The following is a 19,011-nucleotide window of genomic DNA, read 5'->3' as shown; positions in this document are numbered from 1 at the left end:
ACTTCCTTAAGCACGTATTTTGATGGATCAAAGCATCTTTGATTGCTGAACAATATAAGCATAAGTAAAAAAAAAATTAAAAATTTAAACCTACAGTTTTTTAAAAGATCAAATGTGAAATACTTGAAAGTGCAGTTTTCTCTGAAGATGTACAGTTAATCCGTCCTATTAAAAGAAAACATTCACTGTCCTTTATTGTGAATGATAGAATGATTGGAATTCAGTTCAATCTCCTGCTCAAAGCAGTGTTGACACTGAATTCAGGCAAAGTTGCTTAGAACAACCTGCTCCAATAATAAAGCAATTATCCTCATAGATAAATTTCTGTGGTCCCATTATCTTTATCTGTCTAGTCTTCCTAATCTGTGTTCTTTTTCTGCCTTCTCTTCACTTTCCAACTTGTTCTGTGTACTCCATCCTGATGTTGCACTTTCTTCATAACTCATGCTTCCCATTTCCTCACTGGGCATCATCAACTTGTGCCTAGTTGCCACCTTCCACTTCACTCTTGCTTCTGTTGGTCCCTGTGCCCTGGTGAATCGCAGTTTCTTCTTCCTGCCTTTTCTGCCACTGCCTCTGTGTTTCATAGGTGTTAGAACTGGAAGTTATTGAAGAATGAAGATTTTCTGCTCCTGGCCCAGTCTCTAGTCTCCTTTGGGTCAGGATCAATAATTCAAAGAAAACTGGATGTTGTTCCAATAGCCCCAGACATTCTCAGTTATCCATATGCAGTCTTGGGAGGGGAGGGAGCATGCCTACTGCCAGCAGAACCTTGGGAGATTTCACCTGTTAAACTTTGATGTAAAAAATGAATATACACAAACTGAGGCTTTTGTCAAATCTCAGAGCTTTCCGATATTTAGGAAGATTCCATGAAAATGCTAAATGGATGCCTGACAAATGATAAATGAACACCTGACACATGCCAAATTTTCCTTGCTCTTAATCAGGGAACACTAGGACTTTTAAAAAAAAATAAATTAGTCAGCACTATAACAGTAATTTTTTTTCTTCAGCTCATTCTCGGTCACGGCCTAACTATTTTTTTTGGAACTTGAAAACAAACAAAAACCCTTCAGTGTGAGGCAGAGTTGCCATAAACTTCAGCTGTAACAAGTGATTTTTATGAAATTATGAGCAACTCCAAGCAGACTTTTGAAGGGAATATCAGGTAATCTTAGTAGGAAGTGCAATCAAGGTCTTTTGTGAACAAAGGGATTTTTTTTTTCTATTTGTTCATGATAATGAAAATATTTAAAAAAAAAAAGTTTTAACTTTCTTTCCTCTCTGATCCAGAATAGAATTCCACTTTTCTCACCTTGTTGCTCTGCTTGATGCAGCAGGATGTATCATCCTAAAGGACTGATGAGGAACTCTGTAACTCTATGGGTCTTTGTATTTATGTTGTACTGTCTGAAAAGGAAAATGCCACATGCCTGCTCCACCCTGTTGCACTGTTTGTTTTATTCTGGCCCTATTAAGCAGTTATACTGTGTTCTTATATTTCTTGTTCTTTCTTGGACTTTAGTGGGTTGGAAGGTGAAGGTCAGATTTTGAAGGTTTCCAATTATTTATAGCTTTGCCTTCAGTTCTTCAGAAGACAGTATTCCCAACTTAACGCAGTTGAGAGTTGCTCATGTTTTTCCTAGCTTTTCTGGTATGATCTAATAAAACAAGAAAAAATTTTACTCAAGTTTGATATTGACTAAACAGAGGTTCTAGTCTAATTGGGGTTTCTGTTTTATCCTTTTGGGACTTCTTTGGTTGCCATTCTGGTATTTCTTTAGTAGTTTTGTCAGGATGGGTGGTTTGAAGTTATTGGCAGGTTCCCTTTCGTGTGAAAATTTTCAGGGTTCTAGGCACAATGTTACGTGATCTCTTCTGGTCAGAGGTAAAAAGTGAAGCAAAAATAATTTTCACAGTTTCAGATAGGTCTGGATGTCCAGCTCAAAATAGAAGTGCAAATCTGACCAATTCCTTTTAGATGCTGGAAGGTGCATTTCTTTTGGTCTTTCTTTTCCAGTTTTTAAAACACACCTGTATAATTATTTAAGAACAGCACCACAAACACAAATGTTCCCTGTCATTCCGGAAAACAAACCGAGGAGGTTGTGGAACTGCATGTGTTTCTCAGTCAGCACTTTTACATAGATGTATGAACCCAGATTTACAAAGGGCATATGCAGACTCAGAGAATAATTTAATTTGGAAGGCTCCTGGGAAAGTAATTCACAGTTCAGCCCCCTGCTCAAAGCAGGGCTAACATTAAAGTTGGATTCTATAGCCAATCTAGGCAATCTGTTCCAGTGATAAACCCCTCTTATTCTGGAATTTTTTCCCCTAATCTCCAGCTGGAATTTTCCTTGTTGCTACTTTGGACTGTTGCCTCTTGTCCTTCTGTATTGCATCTCTGAGAATGCAGAGTCTGTTGCCAACTTTTCTTTAATCCCACTCCTTTTTACATAGTGAAAGATGTTGCCACACAGCATTATACTCCTAAAGAGAAGTGCCAGGATCTTGGCAAATAGAATTCATAAATCTGATAAATCTTCATAAATCTTTTGTAAATAGAAAAAATTCAACCCCCAAGAGCGGGATTTATGGTAGTGAGTAGAGGGACACTTAGAGTCTAGTAAAAAGGCAGGAAGAAAGGGATATGTGAAATCCTAGCTTTCATCCAGATGAATGCAGCCATGTTCAATCCTGAAACATGCACGTCTGTGTGTTGAGGCCACAAAGAACACTCTTAAGTGTTAAGGTGTCTGTTACCTCAAGGTCTTATCCTCCCTCTTTAGAATGCAGGTTTGAGACAACTGATATAAGAGGCTATAATGTTTATTAATTGATCAGCACACTACTGATAAACCAATTAACAGATTAATTAACTAATAAACATACCACTATGAATCACTTGCAGTTCCATAACGCTTTACACCATTGTTCGTTGCATGCAATTGTTGAGTTCTGTCACTTTTTTCTTATCAATTACACCCAAATATTATTGAATTCTAGTTTTATAACCCTTCACTTTAACCTCCCACACTGCTTAGCAACAAATTTGCAATTCTGTCACCCTTTAACTTCTCACATCAAGTCTTTCGAATGTAGACCCGGTGGAGAGTCCAGTGGGTTGCCCAAGGGGCTTCCCTCTGACATCCTGGCAGCCTTGATTAATGAAGCAGGTCGGCTTCATTATAGTCCGTGGGCACCTGCACTCCTTCTGTCAGAAGATCTGACCTCTCTTGTTCTTGAACTGCTTTTATAACTTGATCATTCATTCTCACATTTCTAGACCCTCTTTTTTGCTGCCGTTCTATATCCCTTTCTCTGCCCAATCTCCTTTCAAATAAAGAAGCTGCCTCTTAATAATTCGTTCCCCATTGGTCCAATTTGCTACATCCATTCCCAGATTTCATATTTCAAAAACCATTTCCTTGGTAATCTTGGCCTTAAATGGTATTACTGATGTTGTTACGTAGGTACTGATGGACTTGCAAAATTCTACCCCTCCAAAAGATGCCCGATACTCCCTTTCAGTTATCTGCTTAATAGCAATTACATATTCTTTATTTTATACACTTTCTAAGACATGTCAGTCTACTTCGGCCTTTTTTCCTCTACCTGGTTTTGATTAAGTATGCTTTATCTCTCTTCCACTTAGCTCTTTCTTGGTTTATACGCAAGTGGCACACGTACCAGGGCAAGGAACATACCGTTATGTGCTTTCTCTCATTCTGTTTTTTGCTGTCACAGTATAATACTTGTCAGGGAGCAGCGAGGGCCAGCTGGTCCCTAAGGGAAGAGGAGCCAGGAGCTGAGCATAACAAGGTTGGCAGAGGCAATGGCCTCACCAGCAAGGGCTCAGTCCCTCCCCAGCAGCACTATCTTAGAGTTGGCCCTGAGTCCAAGTAGCCAAACCTCCAGCCCCTTCCAGGAAGGGAGGATACTCTTAGCTCCTTTCCAGTGCGCTCTCTCTCAGCTGTTCCATCAAAAATCATCAGCCTTGGCATCTGCTGATAATCTCCCCATTTTCTGCAGAGACCCTGTCTTGTCATGGGGTCTGGTACTCCAGCAGAACCTCTTGCTCACAATGTCAGTCCTCCCTTAGATTAGGACCAGATACTTTTCTGTTCTTTGAAAAGATGATTAAACATTAATTCAAATTTAAATGGTGGTTTTTTACTTATAACTTGCATATATATTTGGAACTTTAGTGTTTATTAATGATCAATTCTGATAAATATTATAACTTTTACGAGTTAAACTTTTACAAGGCTTTTTAAAATGTGTTTCTGTTTCTTTTAGTATCTCCTGAAGCAATTGGATTCCTGTCTGCTGTCGGGGTGTTCATTATTCTCATGTTGCTACTTTTCCTATATATTAATAAGAAGATGTGTTTTGAAAATGTTAGTGGTTTCCCAGATCTCGATTCAGGATACACTACGAGAAAGAATTCACAAGATAAACTTTGTAAGTATCTGAAATACAGTGTACTAAGCTTAATTATAAGAATGCACATTTTTACAAGGATGTGTAGAAATACACAAATAATCACTTGACTCAAGTGATGAAAACACACAATATTGACTTTTCCCGTGACTGTGCAGTATGTGGAAAGGAAGAAACGTTTGTATTCACAAGCCACAGAAATGTAACAGCTATATAACCAAAGAGTTGACATTTACTTATGGGAAGATATTTCTCTTGCACTATGAGAATACTCTTGAACGTATTTTACATGTTCCGTAATTGTGTATAATTAAATCTTCTCAAGTAAATTTGTGAATGGGATTATTGGGTTTTCACTCAGCATGTTAAAATCCTTCACTGACCTTTTGGAGAAGGTCTTCCATTTACTCACCTGGAAAATAATTTTAAAGTAGTAAATCTTTAGAAACTGAAGACGTCTTATCTCTGACTAACAAATTACTTTTATACTTTTTTAATAGAACAAGATCTTTAAGGATAATGTGAAATGAAAACAATTAGACCTTGAAAAAGATATTGAGGGTTGGTAAAATAACGCCTTTCTACTTTTGGGCTGTGGAAATTGAATGGGCTTTGTTAGCTGACTTGAGAGGAAGAGACAGGCACCAGAGACCAGAATGGGAATTTGAGAGGTTTTCTTCCCTTCTGCCTCTTTGAAAGGTGCAGCTAAATTTTTATTTTCAATTTCCTTGGAGACAGAAGAAATTCTCCCACCGGAAACTGAGTCAGTCATCTTAACTTTCTTTTTGCTATGAAACAAGTCTTCATGTTCTGAAATATCTTACCATATGTAAAAGACAACAAATATTTTGGGGTGAAGAAGTCTCCATGCTGTGTGGTTTTGTGCAGCTATTATGTTAAAAGCTTGTTTTAGTGTGATATTGATGAAAGGACATAATTTAAATGTCTCACAACTTCTTCTTTGCAGGTTAGAATAAAAAAACCATATTTCCACCTCACACAGTTGTCTTATTTTTGAAAATACTGAATTTTATTATGGCTAGTTGATGCTGCGGTTGATGAAAGACTATGGTTTTGCTGGTTGATTGTGGCTTCATTTCAAGATACTTATTTAGCTGCTTTCTTATTATTTTCAATGCATATTGAATGGAAAGAGCAAAGCTGCAGCTTTCCCTGGTAAATGTATTGAGTTTGAGATAGCAAAAGCAAATAGCTCTGAAATTGAACTTGAAGAAATGGAGTTGATGTGTTTGTGAAATGGAGGACCTTTTGGTATTAAAAGTTGTTGCTGAATAGGTTGGACAAATGGCGTTTTTCAGAAGCCTCCACCAAAATCTGAGCCTTCCCTCTGTGTCTTCTCTGGTCGACACGCTTAGCAGTGCTGTGGATGATCTGACCAGTGTTGTTGGAGAGGTTGGCTACAGTGTAGCTGACTCAGTAACAGAACAAGTAACAAGCATGATAAATGGCCTTCGTGCAGAAGCCGAAAGCTCAAAAATGCAGAATGATAAACCTGTGGAAGGGAGAGAGGAACATACACCATCATTAACTCATTCTCAGGAAATTAATATGAAAGCGAAGAGAGGTATTGCAGAATATAAAGAGACTCATTATTCTAATTCGTTAGGTTTTGTAAAAAAAGATACAAGTCAAGATGGAGTATCTGACCATGTCATGGACAAAAAACAGTGCCAGTTAAAAGGCACAGATAGTAATAATCATTCAAGTGATACAGAAGTACCTCAGGATTTGAAGACTGTAGGAGAACCTTTTAAAAGGGAAGCAGTAGGAGGAAATGAGTGTTTTGTAAATGATAAGTTCTTGAAAGATAGTAACCTGAAAAGTAATAAATTTACAATGGAGCAATCTATTGAGGAACAAGATAATTGCCTATGTGCAGTATCAGATAATTCTAAGAATCGCTTGCATAGAAAAATCAAACCACGATCACCTGGAGTTGATTTTAAGGATTCTGAAGAAGTGCACAGTATGAATGTTCCTCAAGATTTAGAAACAAAACTTCTTGAAGTACAGAAGCAAAAATTATCAGACTCCAGCTTGAAGATGCACAGTGACCATCCCAATTGCATTAATGAAATCAAAGAAAAGAAATCTGAAGCCTTTTTTGACAGAAAAGGAAAATCCATATCAAAGGATGAAGACAATGTGTCAACTACAATTGCAAAAGCGAGTAAAAAGAAAAACTCAAAGAAATCAGAGAGAGCGCTATGTAATAAGAAGACAGCAGGAAAAGGTGAGGAGTCCGTCAGCAAACTGCATTCTTCAACCTTTCCTGAAACTTATGATACTTCCTACTTTTTTCACCTAATTTACACATTTAATAATAGTGTTTCCTGTGAATGAAAGTAGGTCTATGTTGTCCGTGCTTCCTTCTCTAATTATGTTGATATTTCTTGGAAGTTAATTACTTTTTGAAGTATTACTTAAAGGAACTGATTAATAAATGCCTTTCCTATGTTCTAACTTTTCTTTTTCTATGTACAGTTTTTCTTACCTTGTCTGCAGTGCCTTGTGTGGTTTCTGTTGAAAACTATGAATTAATACTGGACATTAACGCTTGTTCTGTGAAAGTGGCTTTTATTTTGTGTATTTTAAAATCATTGCATAAAATGTGGTAAGATGATAAAAAACCCCTTCTATTACATTTACATTATAGTAGATCTTCAGAATGTTTTTCTGGGATATGTAAGATAATAATTTCAGGACACAAAACTCAATAAGAGGTGGCAATTAACTGATTTTTAAGTATAGAAAGAACTGAATGAGGCTTGTGTTAAAGTTGTAGTCTTACAAAGAAAACCTGTGTGTTGTTGATATGGATGCTGTGTGTGCTGTCTTCAACATCCAGTCTTAAACAATATGACAATGGAATTGCAATAATAGTTTGTGAGTAAGAAGTAAAACCTTACATTTTTACACAATTATTTTGCAGGCTGTGTAGTGAATTTTTAGAAAGCAACACAGGCTTTTCTGGAGATGCTGCCTCTGTAGAGAAATGAATGATTTCATAATAGAAATAATTTTTCTTTTTCAGTGTGTGTGTTTTCCCTTATCTGAAAATTTCAGTTATTTGTTTTGTTGTTTTGGGTTTGTTTGGTTTTTGTTTTTTTTTTTTTTATTTAGGAGGTGGTTTCCATGTTTGTATGATAAACTATGATCTTATCTGTTATTTCTTCACGTAGTACAATACTTGTAAAGTATATTCTCTATCAAAAATGGCATATTAGGTCCCATAATAAGCAAATGAATAGGTTTCAATAGGTTAATAATTACCTATGACCTATGTTAGCCCAATAAAGGAAAGGTTTTAATACGAACGTGAATTCTCTTAGGCAAGTTTTCAACTAAGATATAAAAATCAAAAGAGAAGTGGCAAGGAGAGGCATAAAACCCTGAGGATTTTTTTTAATGTGCAGGAAGCCTTTTTTTCCCAAGAAACTGAAACAGATTTGTATTGTTCATTTAAAAAATGTTTGCATGGATAGCTTGTGTTTTAACTTTAATGAGGTTTTTAAGTCCTCTGAAGTGGTCTTGTTTCATGACTTGTAGTAATAGTATACATCCTCATCCTTTTTCTTTTGTGCTAGGAACTGGAAAAAAAATATCTGGTATCACTGAGAACTTCTGGATGCTGACAAACGTCAGTGTATTATTAGAGGCATTACTTTCAGCACTTCTTTCAAACATGTCGCTACCATGTTTTATACTATTCCATTCTTTATCCAGACTGATTAATGAACCTAATTTCATATTTGTGAATACATTTCTTGTAATGATAAATGATGCATCTAATACTGATGTCTGGCACTATATTTTAGTCCTGGTATGCCCTGCTTTAATTATAGTTGTGGAAATCTGTAGAAGTGTCCTAGGTGGCAGGTTTCAACCTATAAGAGGGCCATATGAGATAGAAAATTTTACTCTGTGTACCAGCAAAGGAGGCTCCTTTTTCTGGGCAGCCTCTTGCAGTGAATCTGCTAGCCAGAATATATCCTGCTTGGTGTGATATTTTCAATAAGTGATCAGTGAAATTGAACTTGCTTTATAGCCATCCATACAATGGGAAGAACCATATCTGCTAGACTTGAATTAAAATTGGTAGCCTAGAGTTGAAAGATCTAGTTGCTCATTAGCAGTCTCTTAAGGCACCAGTTTTCCTATAAATACTAAATTAAGATTATGTACACATTGCATGTAGAGCTGGTAGCACCATCTGCAGTTAAGGTTTCCTGACATTTTCTATATCAAGACCTTATTTTCAGTTTCTTAAAACTGTGTGCCAAATTTGAAATACTTGGGATGAAATTTGGCATGCTTTCTGTCTGAGATCCTTTTTCTTTTTTTTTTTCTTTTTTTTTTTTAAGCTATAGTTTAAAATCTTCGGCTGTTTGCAGGAATAGAGTATGGGAAAAAACATGCTGGTTATCTGTGCAAAAAAGAGGTAGATTTCACATCTGCTTGACTAAGATGCTTTGGCTCCTTTGTATATTGGAGTATGTACTTGAAATGTGGGAGAGCACTTTTCCCATGTCAGAGGTGCCCATGTTCTTCTATGAAAAAACACGTAAGTTTGACCAAGTTGTAGAACTTTGGAAACTTTGCCTTTTCAAAAGGCAAAGTAAACACTTCTTATAATTTGCTTGTTAAATTCACTGACCATCCCGTTCGCACTCATGTGCTTCATTGTAGGGACTGAAGAACAGAGCAGGTCTTATCCTGCTTTTGATACTTACGGTTACTGAAGGACACCAGAAGTCTGAACAGAATTGAGAATAAATGTGACTTATGTGAGGACAGAAAGTTCATGAACAATTGTGACACGATGCAGGTGGTAGGGTGGGATTTGAAGTAGGATGGGTGACAGCTATGGAGAGAACTGATAACATTATATGAAAGTGGAGAGACTAAGGGTGGAAGACTAGGGTTACATAAGTAGTTCGTTAGGTGCAAGTACAGAGAATTTGGGACTGAATAGATAAAGAGAATAAAGAGGAAATCCCCGTAAGAGACCACAAGTGGGTCCTTGGAGCAGGAACCTGGAGTATGGGGCCGGGAGACAGGAACTTAGGGTAAGATTCTACTCGTATAAATGTAACTTTGCAAAAGATGTCTTACCTAAACTTGCAGCATAGGCTTTTCTGTATGAGTACCAGGGAGAAATAGACCTCTATGGGAAGTGATTTTACTCATCTATTCTAGGGGCTTACCTAGAAGTGGGGAGGAAGGACCTCTGTAGTAGGAAGAGGCAAACACTTGACTGTAAAAGAGGCCTAGATGGCTGGCATAGGTTGAGTTACTTTAATTTTAAAAGGCTGAATTTTGAGTAAGCCGAATCCCTCCTTTACTCGGAATACCCAGGCAGAGCAGTGAGACTGGCTGGGCATGAAGACAGAGACTAATGGGAGCGGAAATGCAGAACTAGAGCTAAGGACAGGGACTGGGAGGAGCGCATAAAAGCAAGGAGGGGAGAAGCGGTTGAGTGTGGCTGGATGGCATGTTAGACAATATTCCCTTGCAGAATCAGGAGCTGAAAAACAGCATTACGGGCATCTCAGAGCTCTGCCGTTAATGGAAATCCATTGGCAAATCCTATACCATAAGCTTGCTCACAGAGTAGTGGTAATGCTGACCTTTATTGAGTTTACGTGAACTCTTTTAATGCCTATTAGAGTTTGAGATCTACAGAACCTCTGCATGGCATGTTAAATTTGGACAGAATCCATTTGAGGTTTGGAAAAGGGAGGAGGAAGCTTTCCTTTTACAGAAATAAAAATGCAGCTGAATCTTTGACTTGCAGGAGGAAGTCATACTTGAGACATAGTTGGAAAAAGTTGGCCACAGGAGTGGGCATTATAGAAGAACTGGTATAAAAGAATTAACTAGATAGATTCTTCTGTGCAATTTTTGCTGTTGCCAGATGTCTGCAGTGAGAATCTGCATTAATTTCAGTTATTGAACAAGGGGCTGTTTATTGTAAGTTAAATAAAATTGTGCATACAAACATCTTTCACTAGCATTTTCCCATTTGTTATTGTAAGCTTAAGCACTACTGACAGAAATATCCTAAGACGATTTTGTTGTAGGCTTCTCTTTGTAAATCAGTTTCATTTCTATGTTATACTGCATGCTCGCAGCAAAAATCAGCTGGGAATGGAGGATCAGGAGCTCCCTTTTTGATATGTTAGGTATCCAAATGTAATATTGTAGCAGTGTTGGATTTACTTTACGTAAATTATTTTAAGCATTTTCTTACTTAATGAAGGGTTTCAAAAACTTCAGTGTGTGCTGCCTTACATAAATTGATCCATTTTCTGTTGAATAAGTTTTAGAATGGTTTTTTTTGGGCTTAATGATCTTTCACTTTTTCTAGAAAATAAAAATAGCTCTCACCAGTTACAAAATCACATAATACTTATAATTACAACAAGATGATATTTTTAAAATATTACAGAAATTTTAATTGAAATAGCTTAAATATCTTCAATTATAACCTCTTATGGTTATTTTCTTGTATTCTATTTTGAGCTGTAGTCGATTTGCTTTATTTTATTCAAACAGACAACTCTTATATGAGTAAAGACCAGCATGGTTCATCATCTGAGAGTGAAGATGAAGCACTGGGTAAATATCATGAGGCCTTGTCTAGAACCCAGAGTTCCAGGCTGCCAGTGGTGGATGGCAGACAGCAAAAAAACTATATATGGGAAACCAGACAAAAATATAGTCCCCTGTCTGCAGAATATGATGGATACAGTAGTGAAGCCTCAATAGATGAAGGTAAGAGTGATTTAAAAGCATTCCTTTTATTCCAAATTTCAGAATTATGTTCTCGATAAGTAAGTCCTAGACGAGGACAGCTGGACTTGCAAATAGTCAATCTCTGCAAGAAATATCCAGATATCTTTTATATTTGTGCATGCTCAAAAAAAAAATGGCACAGACTTGTGCACATTCTTCTGGAAATACTGCAAATGATATATATCTTGTTATATTAAGTTTCATGCAATTTTGTCATTAGCCATTTTATTTTGGGGGGAATTTAAACTGTTTTGATTTAAGAAGGAAACATGGCAACCCTTGATGAATTCTGTGGTATAAATACAAAGATGACCTGTTATTCCACTATTAATAAGCTGTCATAACAGCAAAGTAAATGGAATTGGTTATTGGTTACAGTGCATGTGGTCATTGCAGTGTGCATTACTGGAATGTTCCGTATCTTTTCTTCTCTTGAAATCACAGAAAGAAATTATTTCAGAGATTAGATTAATATAGTTTTTCCATGGCGTTAGAAGTTGGATGTAAACAATGGATGTTTTCTTTTGTCGTATATATTTCTTGATTTTAAGTTAGGGTGACAACCTGACAGAGAGGCTGAGAATTCTGCTGTCAATATTTTGTCAATATGCTTTTTGTGCTTGAAAATAGCTGTATGTGAGAACTGTGTCTATAGCCATTTTCTAGCATGAAAAGTGAGCTTTTGTTGAAGTTACATAAAAGTCAGATTCTAATATAGATGCTGTGTTATAGTAAGATATTTGTTGGTCTCCCTTTAATATGCTAAAATGCAAAGGTTTTTTAGTGATTGATATTTTCTAATAAAAAGTGGATACATGTAATTAAGAGATATCTGTCCTTAAATGTTCTCTAGAGTCCAGAAGTGCTTGAAAAAATTTAAATTTTCTACTATATGATGTAATTAAATTATATAAAAGTCTATTTGCCACTGAAATACGAAATTAGTGCATGGTCAATCATGATTCCAAGTTAAGACACAAAGGACATGAAAGCCATAATTGAAGTAAGTTGCAGAGTAAGAGGATTCTTTTCTGATCATCAGAAATTTCGATTCTTTCCTTTGCTGTTAATTTGTAGGAAGGCTAGGAGTCTGAGTTCCAGCAAATAGGGAAGGAGATGCAGAGGTGAGGTCAGGTGGTAAGAACCGATCCTTGGACACTGTGATGGAGGAGGACAACAAGGAAGAGGGATAGTGAAAGTATCATGTTTGGTTTTTATATCTACTGAGATCTATCAACAGCGTTGGTGGGGGGAATACTAAAGATAAGATACTAATTTTTTATGTGGCTTATGTCACTGTTGGGAAAGAATGGTGATGTATATTAACAGGAGATGGAAAACTCAATTGTATTTATTAGCAAGTAATACCAGATACAAATTATACAAGAAGACTACTTTCAGATACTCAGAATAATTTATTTGTCTCTTTTCAAACTATTGAGGCCGGTTGTTGAAATAGTCATAGAATAATTCATGTTGGAAGGAACATGTGACATTCCTCTTTCTATTTCACAATTGTTCAGATTTTTTTATCCTACCTAGCTCATCTTCTCAGTGAAAAGTTCTCAGTTCATCTGAGCTTTTTACTTGGCCCTATAAGACTTAAACTCCAAAGGCATTGTGCTAGCCTGTATCCAGTTGTTTTGTTTTGCTTTGTTTTTTTAATAATTGTCTTATCATCCTCTCAGATCATCAAAATTCATAATCACTGACTTTTATCCTCTTCTGGGGAATGAGAACTCCAGTCTGGAAATCTATATCATGGTTAGAATCTAAGACAAAAGAACCCTGTTGGCAAGTCCAAGTATTGCATCAGGAAAGTTACAATTGTTTCCCTCCTCCTCCTTTTTCGTTTTTTCTTCTATTGCTAAAGATATCTGTCACCAGCTGCTATGCCTTCTCAACGCTCTTTCTATTCAGGAAGCTGGCTGGATGTAAAACCCATTTATATATATGCACACACATATTCACTCTAAAATTAGTATGCAAATTGAATTTATTATAATGAAAGAACATTCAGGGTTGGGAAAAAAACTTTTAAAGCAAAAACTATCAAAACATTCTAACTTAGAAAACTGTAAATTTTTAACCACATAATTCTACTTGCAAAAAAGCTTTAATACTGTCAGTATTTTGCTTTTGCTGCTGCTTGTGAGAGCATTCTCTTCCCACATTTTACAAGGAGCAGAAAATCAGCAATGTTATTTATTTGATAGCCTGCAGTCATTCTACAGTTTTCTGCAAAATGCTTGCAAATTAGAGTGATGGTTTTGTCTCATTTTTGTAATCCATTAATCTCAACAAGATTACTTTCAATAGTATTAAAAAGAGTTTTGTGGTATTGGACATGGCAACAGACTAACAACCTAGTATTTTTCACTTTTCAGTGACCTGAAGGTGGCACACTAGAATAATTAGTGTTAGTACTTTTTATGTTCTTCCTAAATTATTTCAAACGTAAAGAATCTCTGCACAATGATAAAAATGTGTTAGAATAGAGGAAAAGACAAAGTATGCCTCGTTATGTTATGATCATTACAGAGGGAAAGCTGCCCAACCTAGAACTTTGATGAAAAGAGAAGGTGGAAACCTCATGAAGAAAGCCTGCAGTCAAAAATAAATGAGACTGGCTATTGCTACCGAACAGTTCATATGTGTTCAGAGAAACAGTTCACTGAACAGATGAGGTTAAAAATCTCTGATTCCAGGTGGAGAGCATCAACATTCTCGATGTTTCAGTGTAATTTTTAAAAATTCAAAGCTTTACTCTTCTTTAAACTTGCAAAATAAATCTGTAGAAGACTTGATGCCATAGGAATCCTGAAATTTTTCATTAAATACTTGGGTTTTATGACTGTTGAGTGATTTTTATAAGAAATGTAAATGATAGAACCATTTCTCGATTCTTTGTAGTGGAGGGGGAGCAAGCAGTGTGTTCCTATGTACTTTATTTAAAATGAGAAACAATTGTCAATATATTTGACTTTGTGTGCTTCTGTTTCCTCATATGTACTTTATAATTTCTACTTCTAAGACTTAAACATTTCAGCTGTACTTCTAGTTTAAGGCACCAATCAGTCCGTATGTTGAGCAGGGCTTGATAGTGTTACAGTGAAGTGATGAGAGGACAGAACTCATTTTTGTCTCATCTCCGTTTTCCCCCTGCTCATTGCTAGTAAATCAGCCTCTGATGATATAATTAAAAATTCCATCAGAGGTAGAGTAATATGAGCAATGAAAATGATAGTTCATTTTTTGAAAATTCTGTGTTATTTTCTCTTCAGCAGTTAATCTCTATCACGTGTTGTATCTTGCAACAGTGTACTGTCTGTTTTCAAAGGAGTCAATAAACAGTTTTACTAATAACTGTTTACTCTGCACTTCAATCTTTGCTTTTTAAATTTGTTTGTTTAGATGTGTCTGCACTTAACTGTGTGCGCACAAAATTTAACGAGACAAAAATATAATCTTGTCTTTATTAATACACCCTGTAAGCTTTGCTTGCATTGCTAAAAACATGTATAATATTAATGTTTGCATTACTAAGACCATCAAAATGTCTGATCATATTATTTTAAGATTCACTTATTATCAATGACATAATTAGTTTATTACATCTATTTTCTGGCTGCATGCCTCTAAAACTATTTTATTCTGAAGCCTGAAAATGTGTGTGGTATGTTTTCGCATCATTCTTTTCTCCTCTAGATGGCCATATTAATCTTTCTTTTCAGCATATTTATATAGAACTGACATGGCATTTTGTATAATGTTTTTAATAGTTAAATGAAGAAAGCAATATATTTTGTGGGTTTTGTTGGTGTATTTTGATGATGGAATGTTCTAGTAGCACTTTAAGTTCATTCTATGGAATTTAGGTTTTTAAATTGTGGTTCACAAATACCTGCTTATGACCAGTGTCTGATTCACTTTATGTATTTGTATAGCGCATTTGATGCACTTAGATTTTGATGAGTTATAGTATATATTTTAAATGAAAAAAAATTAATATTGTGCTTAGATGCAATTATTTCTACAGACTCCAATCTATTGTAAATATATTACTTTTGCAGTGAGCTTCTCATGAACAGGCTTAATTCCTGAGTTTCTCTAATGGAAAATCTAATTCATTAGAAAGTCAAGATGATGACAAATGTCGTCATCAGAAGTAAAATGATACAGAATGGCAAAGTAAAATGGTACAGAAGATAGGTTTACACCTGAAATTTCCAACTGTTGCACAAATTACCCAAAACTGTTAATCACAGAAAAGAGAAACCTGTATAACTACAGTATTTCTTGATATCTATGTGTGGACTTAACCCAGTCTCTGTGCTTAGGCCCAGAGTTCTAGGATCAGCTCAAAGTTTGAAATCTTATTTTTGCCAATAATATTCTTTGTGTTCTTTCTCATGTTATCCAGTAAAGTATGGCTACTTCCTGAAGTGACCTTTTTCTTTTTCCCTGATACATATCCTGATAAATCTTCCTTTTCATTTTTTATAATGTGCATCCTACTTCTTGTATTATTCCCTACCATGTCAAATGCTGTTATTATCCTGTTTAATAGGTAGTATTGCCTTTATGTGCTCCAGTTATTTGTAATATTTTGGAGGAGGGGATTAATATAGGCTGTGATATTACACATCTGTTTCAGAAAATAAAGAACAAAAATAAGGGGAAAAACCCACAAAAAAAGGCAAAATAACACCATAAGATATTTCTGCTAACAAGGAGATAATGAATTAAAACAGTGATCTAAATAAGGAAGTGTACATAGTTTAAATTTAAAATTGGCATTATTCTTTCTACTTTGGTAATTGGAAATATTTTCTAGTATCTATATTGTTGTGATCTTAAACGGACCATGCTTTCTTAATAACTTCAATTTTAAAAAAATGTGCAATATGATATTAAACTAGCCTCTTTGTCTCCAGTAGTGGCTACTTCCTGAACTTTAAAAACTCAAGCATTATATAGGCAAGTTGTTGTGTCTTTGTTGTCTCTATAAGCTTCATAGGCCGGTACAATATATTTCCTTTAAGGAAGCAGTCCCTTAAATTCCTGAAAATGGAAGTGTTTAAACTTAGAAATGTTAGGGTAAATATATTGAAATTAGAGTTTTGCAGGCAGATGTCAAAAGCTGTAGGTGGTTCTTTGTTTTGAAATCAAGATTGTCTGAATCCCTTGAGAAAGGTAGAAGAGGTGAAGACAAGAGTCTGGTTTTTTACAGTTAATTTGTGATGTTCTTAAAGCATGTCTTGCCCAAATCACCTCTTTAACAGCTGTGCAAAATTCCAGATTAGGAAGCAAGCAAGGGGGATTGATCCCAATTCTGAGGCAAAGTAAGTGACATCATGATGGAAAAAAGTAGTAAGCTCGCTTGCTTACTTAGCATACTTAGATGTACTTTATTTAGCTATAGTTTACCAGCTCAGTACAACCACAGGTTCCATCTCCAGCCTATTTTCTAAGTTCTCAATTGATAAAGCCCCACAGCTGAAGACATGTTTGTTCAGAGGCTCTATTTCTGAGATTGGCCCAAGTGCCTTACATTTCACAAGGTTTTTTGGAAACATATGGAAGCACTAAAAGCCTGCAGTGAGAAAACATAAGTTCTCTTAAATGAGAATCTGCTGCTCTAGCAGGCATATGCTACTGGATTTTATCCATCTTTTCCATATTGTGAAGGTAGAGTATGATGTTATTTTTGTAGTTTATCTTCTCCACTTTTATTCTTCTCTAGGCTTTCGGCACTTTATGTTGATGTGTCTGTTGGACATATGTTTGCCTTGCTTCTCAGTGTCAATCTTTGCACGTGAAGGCGACTGTTCTTCTGGAATCTCTTGGATCTGATTCTTTATGCAGCTTTTTTCCTTTTCTTTCTCTCTTGTTAGTTTTCATGTCTTCGGAAAAGTCTTTTCACTGAACTACTTGAAGTATACAGAGAGATTTTCTTTCAGTATCTTCCCAACATAAACACCAAAAGCTCTTTCCTAAGCACCTCAAAACTGGTATACAGGTGAATCTCCTCAGTTTGTTAAAGCAACCTGGTGGAGTTTTCCTTGGTAAATACATTCTGTAAAGCAGGATCATACTTCTTCAGACTTGTCAAGCTGAGGTGAAAGCCACTGGACAGGTTAAGAGAGGAAGAATGGATCACTCGGTGAATCCCATGATAACCATATCCAGTTTAGTTTCTATCAATATTCCTTGCATATAAACAGGTCTATTTTCAAGCCAAGTGTGAATGAAGACTTACTGTTTCAAAATTACAGAGTGAGGGCCTCAGTGTGTTTTTATTGCGTTCAGCAAAATAAGGCCACAAAGTTCCCTCAAGATTGGTCTATCTATCTGTACATTTCAGATGCTAAGAATTACAGGCAAAGAAGATGGCTTACGTGGAATAAGAACTATGAACTACTCTTCAGACTGGAAGACCGAAAGCTCAGTTGAATACTAGATCATAACTTAAGTAGTTATTTCTCTTCTTTTTCCTCTAATGTGCTTTAAAGAAATGAATTAGAAATACAGTGGGAAGAGTATTTAGGAAGAAGGTGTCCATCCATTTTTCTCTGATGTGTCTTTATCAGATTACCTGTGAGATTTCTCTGGTATAATACCTATTGTGGATAGACCTAGGGCTTCAAACAGTACATGCATCAAGATACTTTGAAAGGGTCTTCAGTAGACACTTAAGACAAGTCTTAAGTAATCTTCAGAGCAGTATTTCCCAAATGTTTCAGAGTGTATTTTGAAGGCTGAGTCATGTTATAGCTATGAGATGTTTCAGATATTAATACTTGTGTATCTCAGCTGATAGTACTCGTGTACTATCAATTGATATCATTCTTGATGCACTTTTTAGAGATTTTTGGGAGAGAAAAAGGGGATTTTTTTAATTACAATATTTCTTTAGCTGATGCAGCTTCCTTATGCTTGTTTTCTATTATGTGGGCATCTACCCTTGACACTTTATTTTAAGAATAATTAAAAATCTTCATTTAGTACAGGAGAAAGTGCAATGATGCAATACTAATGATACAAAGTTCTGATCCCTGATTATGTCTGCGTCCTATTTACTGGTAAATTGAAGTGAGTCTTCATTGGCTTCAAGCCCTTAAAAATTGGAGGAAGAGAATTTCTTGTGGTTTTGAAGCCTGTGGGGAGTGTGGCAGTTCAATCCATAGCTATATCAAGGGAATGTTTTAGGGATAGTTTTGTGCAGTGCAAAAGATACTTTTGTAATTCAAGGTTCTGCAGAATAGTGTCCAGAGCTAACTTGATTTGCATTGCTTTCTACTTAATTTCTCTGATGCTGTGGGGTTTTTTTGGGGGGGGGTGGGTTTTTTTTTTTGTTTGGTTGTTTTTTGGGTTTTTTTTTTTTTTTTGTAAGAGTTTCAAAGTAGCTTCCTAGTACATTATGACAGTCCTCTATTGTTCTTCTGTAATAGTGGAAGACAGTCAGTTCTGTTAAGTGTTTGAAATTATGATGCCTGTTTCCCAAAAATATAGTCAACTGAGCATTGCAGAGACTAAGGTGATTTAAAGATTAACTTCTGCTCTGTCTTTTATTCAGTTTTACAGAATTGAGTTCTTTTTTACTTCCCAAGAAAGTGTTACCCTTTGTCTTTTGAAAAGTTCCTGATAGCAAGGAACCTTTCATGTAAGTAATTCACATATTAGGCTATGATCATGTTGTGGTTATGGTTTTTTACCTGCATGAATGGCAGACAAGCATAG

At 35.8% G+C, this 19,011-nt stretch overlaps 1 protein-coding gene across 2 annotated transcripts in view; it reads left to right on the top strand.

Annotated features, from left to right (window-relative positions):
* Positions 1-19,011, top strand: part of SYT14 (synaptotagmin 14) — a 72,917-nt gene that overhangs the window by 10,666 nt on the left and 43,240 nt on the right. The window contains exons 2-3 of one of the 2 annotated variants that reach the window (XM_050893914.1): positions 4,306-4,470; positions 11,029-11,247. In XM_050893914.1, the coding sequence (XP_050749871.1) occupies positions 4,359-4,470; positions 11,029-11,247 (331 nt within the window). In that variant the 5' untranslated portion in view covers positions 4,306-4,358. Of the gene's footprint in view, positions 1-4,305; positions 4,471-5,689; positions 6,704-11,028; positions 11,248-19,011 lie in introns of those variants that run through there. The other variant, XM_050893913.1, reaches the window with a different exon arrangement.

The sequence above is a fragment of the Gymnogyps californianus genome, chromosome 3 (genome assembly GCF_018139145.2).
Source record: "Gymnogyps californianus isolate 813 chromosome 3, ASM1813914v2, whole genome shotgun sequence".
NCBI lineage: Eukaryota > Metazoa > Chordata > Aves > Accipitriformes > Cathartidae > Gymnogyps > Gymnogyps californianus.
The sequence above is the reverse complement of the archived record's forward strand: the minus strand, read 5'-3'. Positions and strand labels throughout refer to the sequence as shown.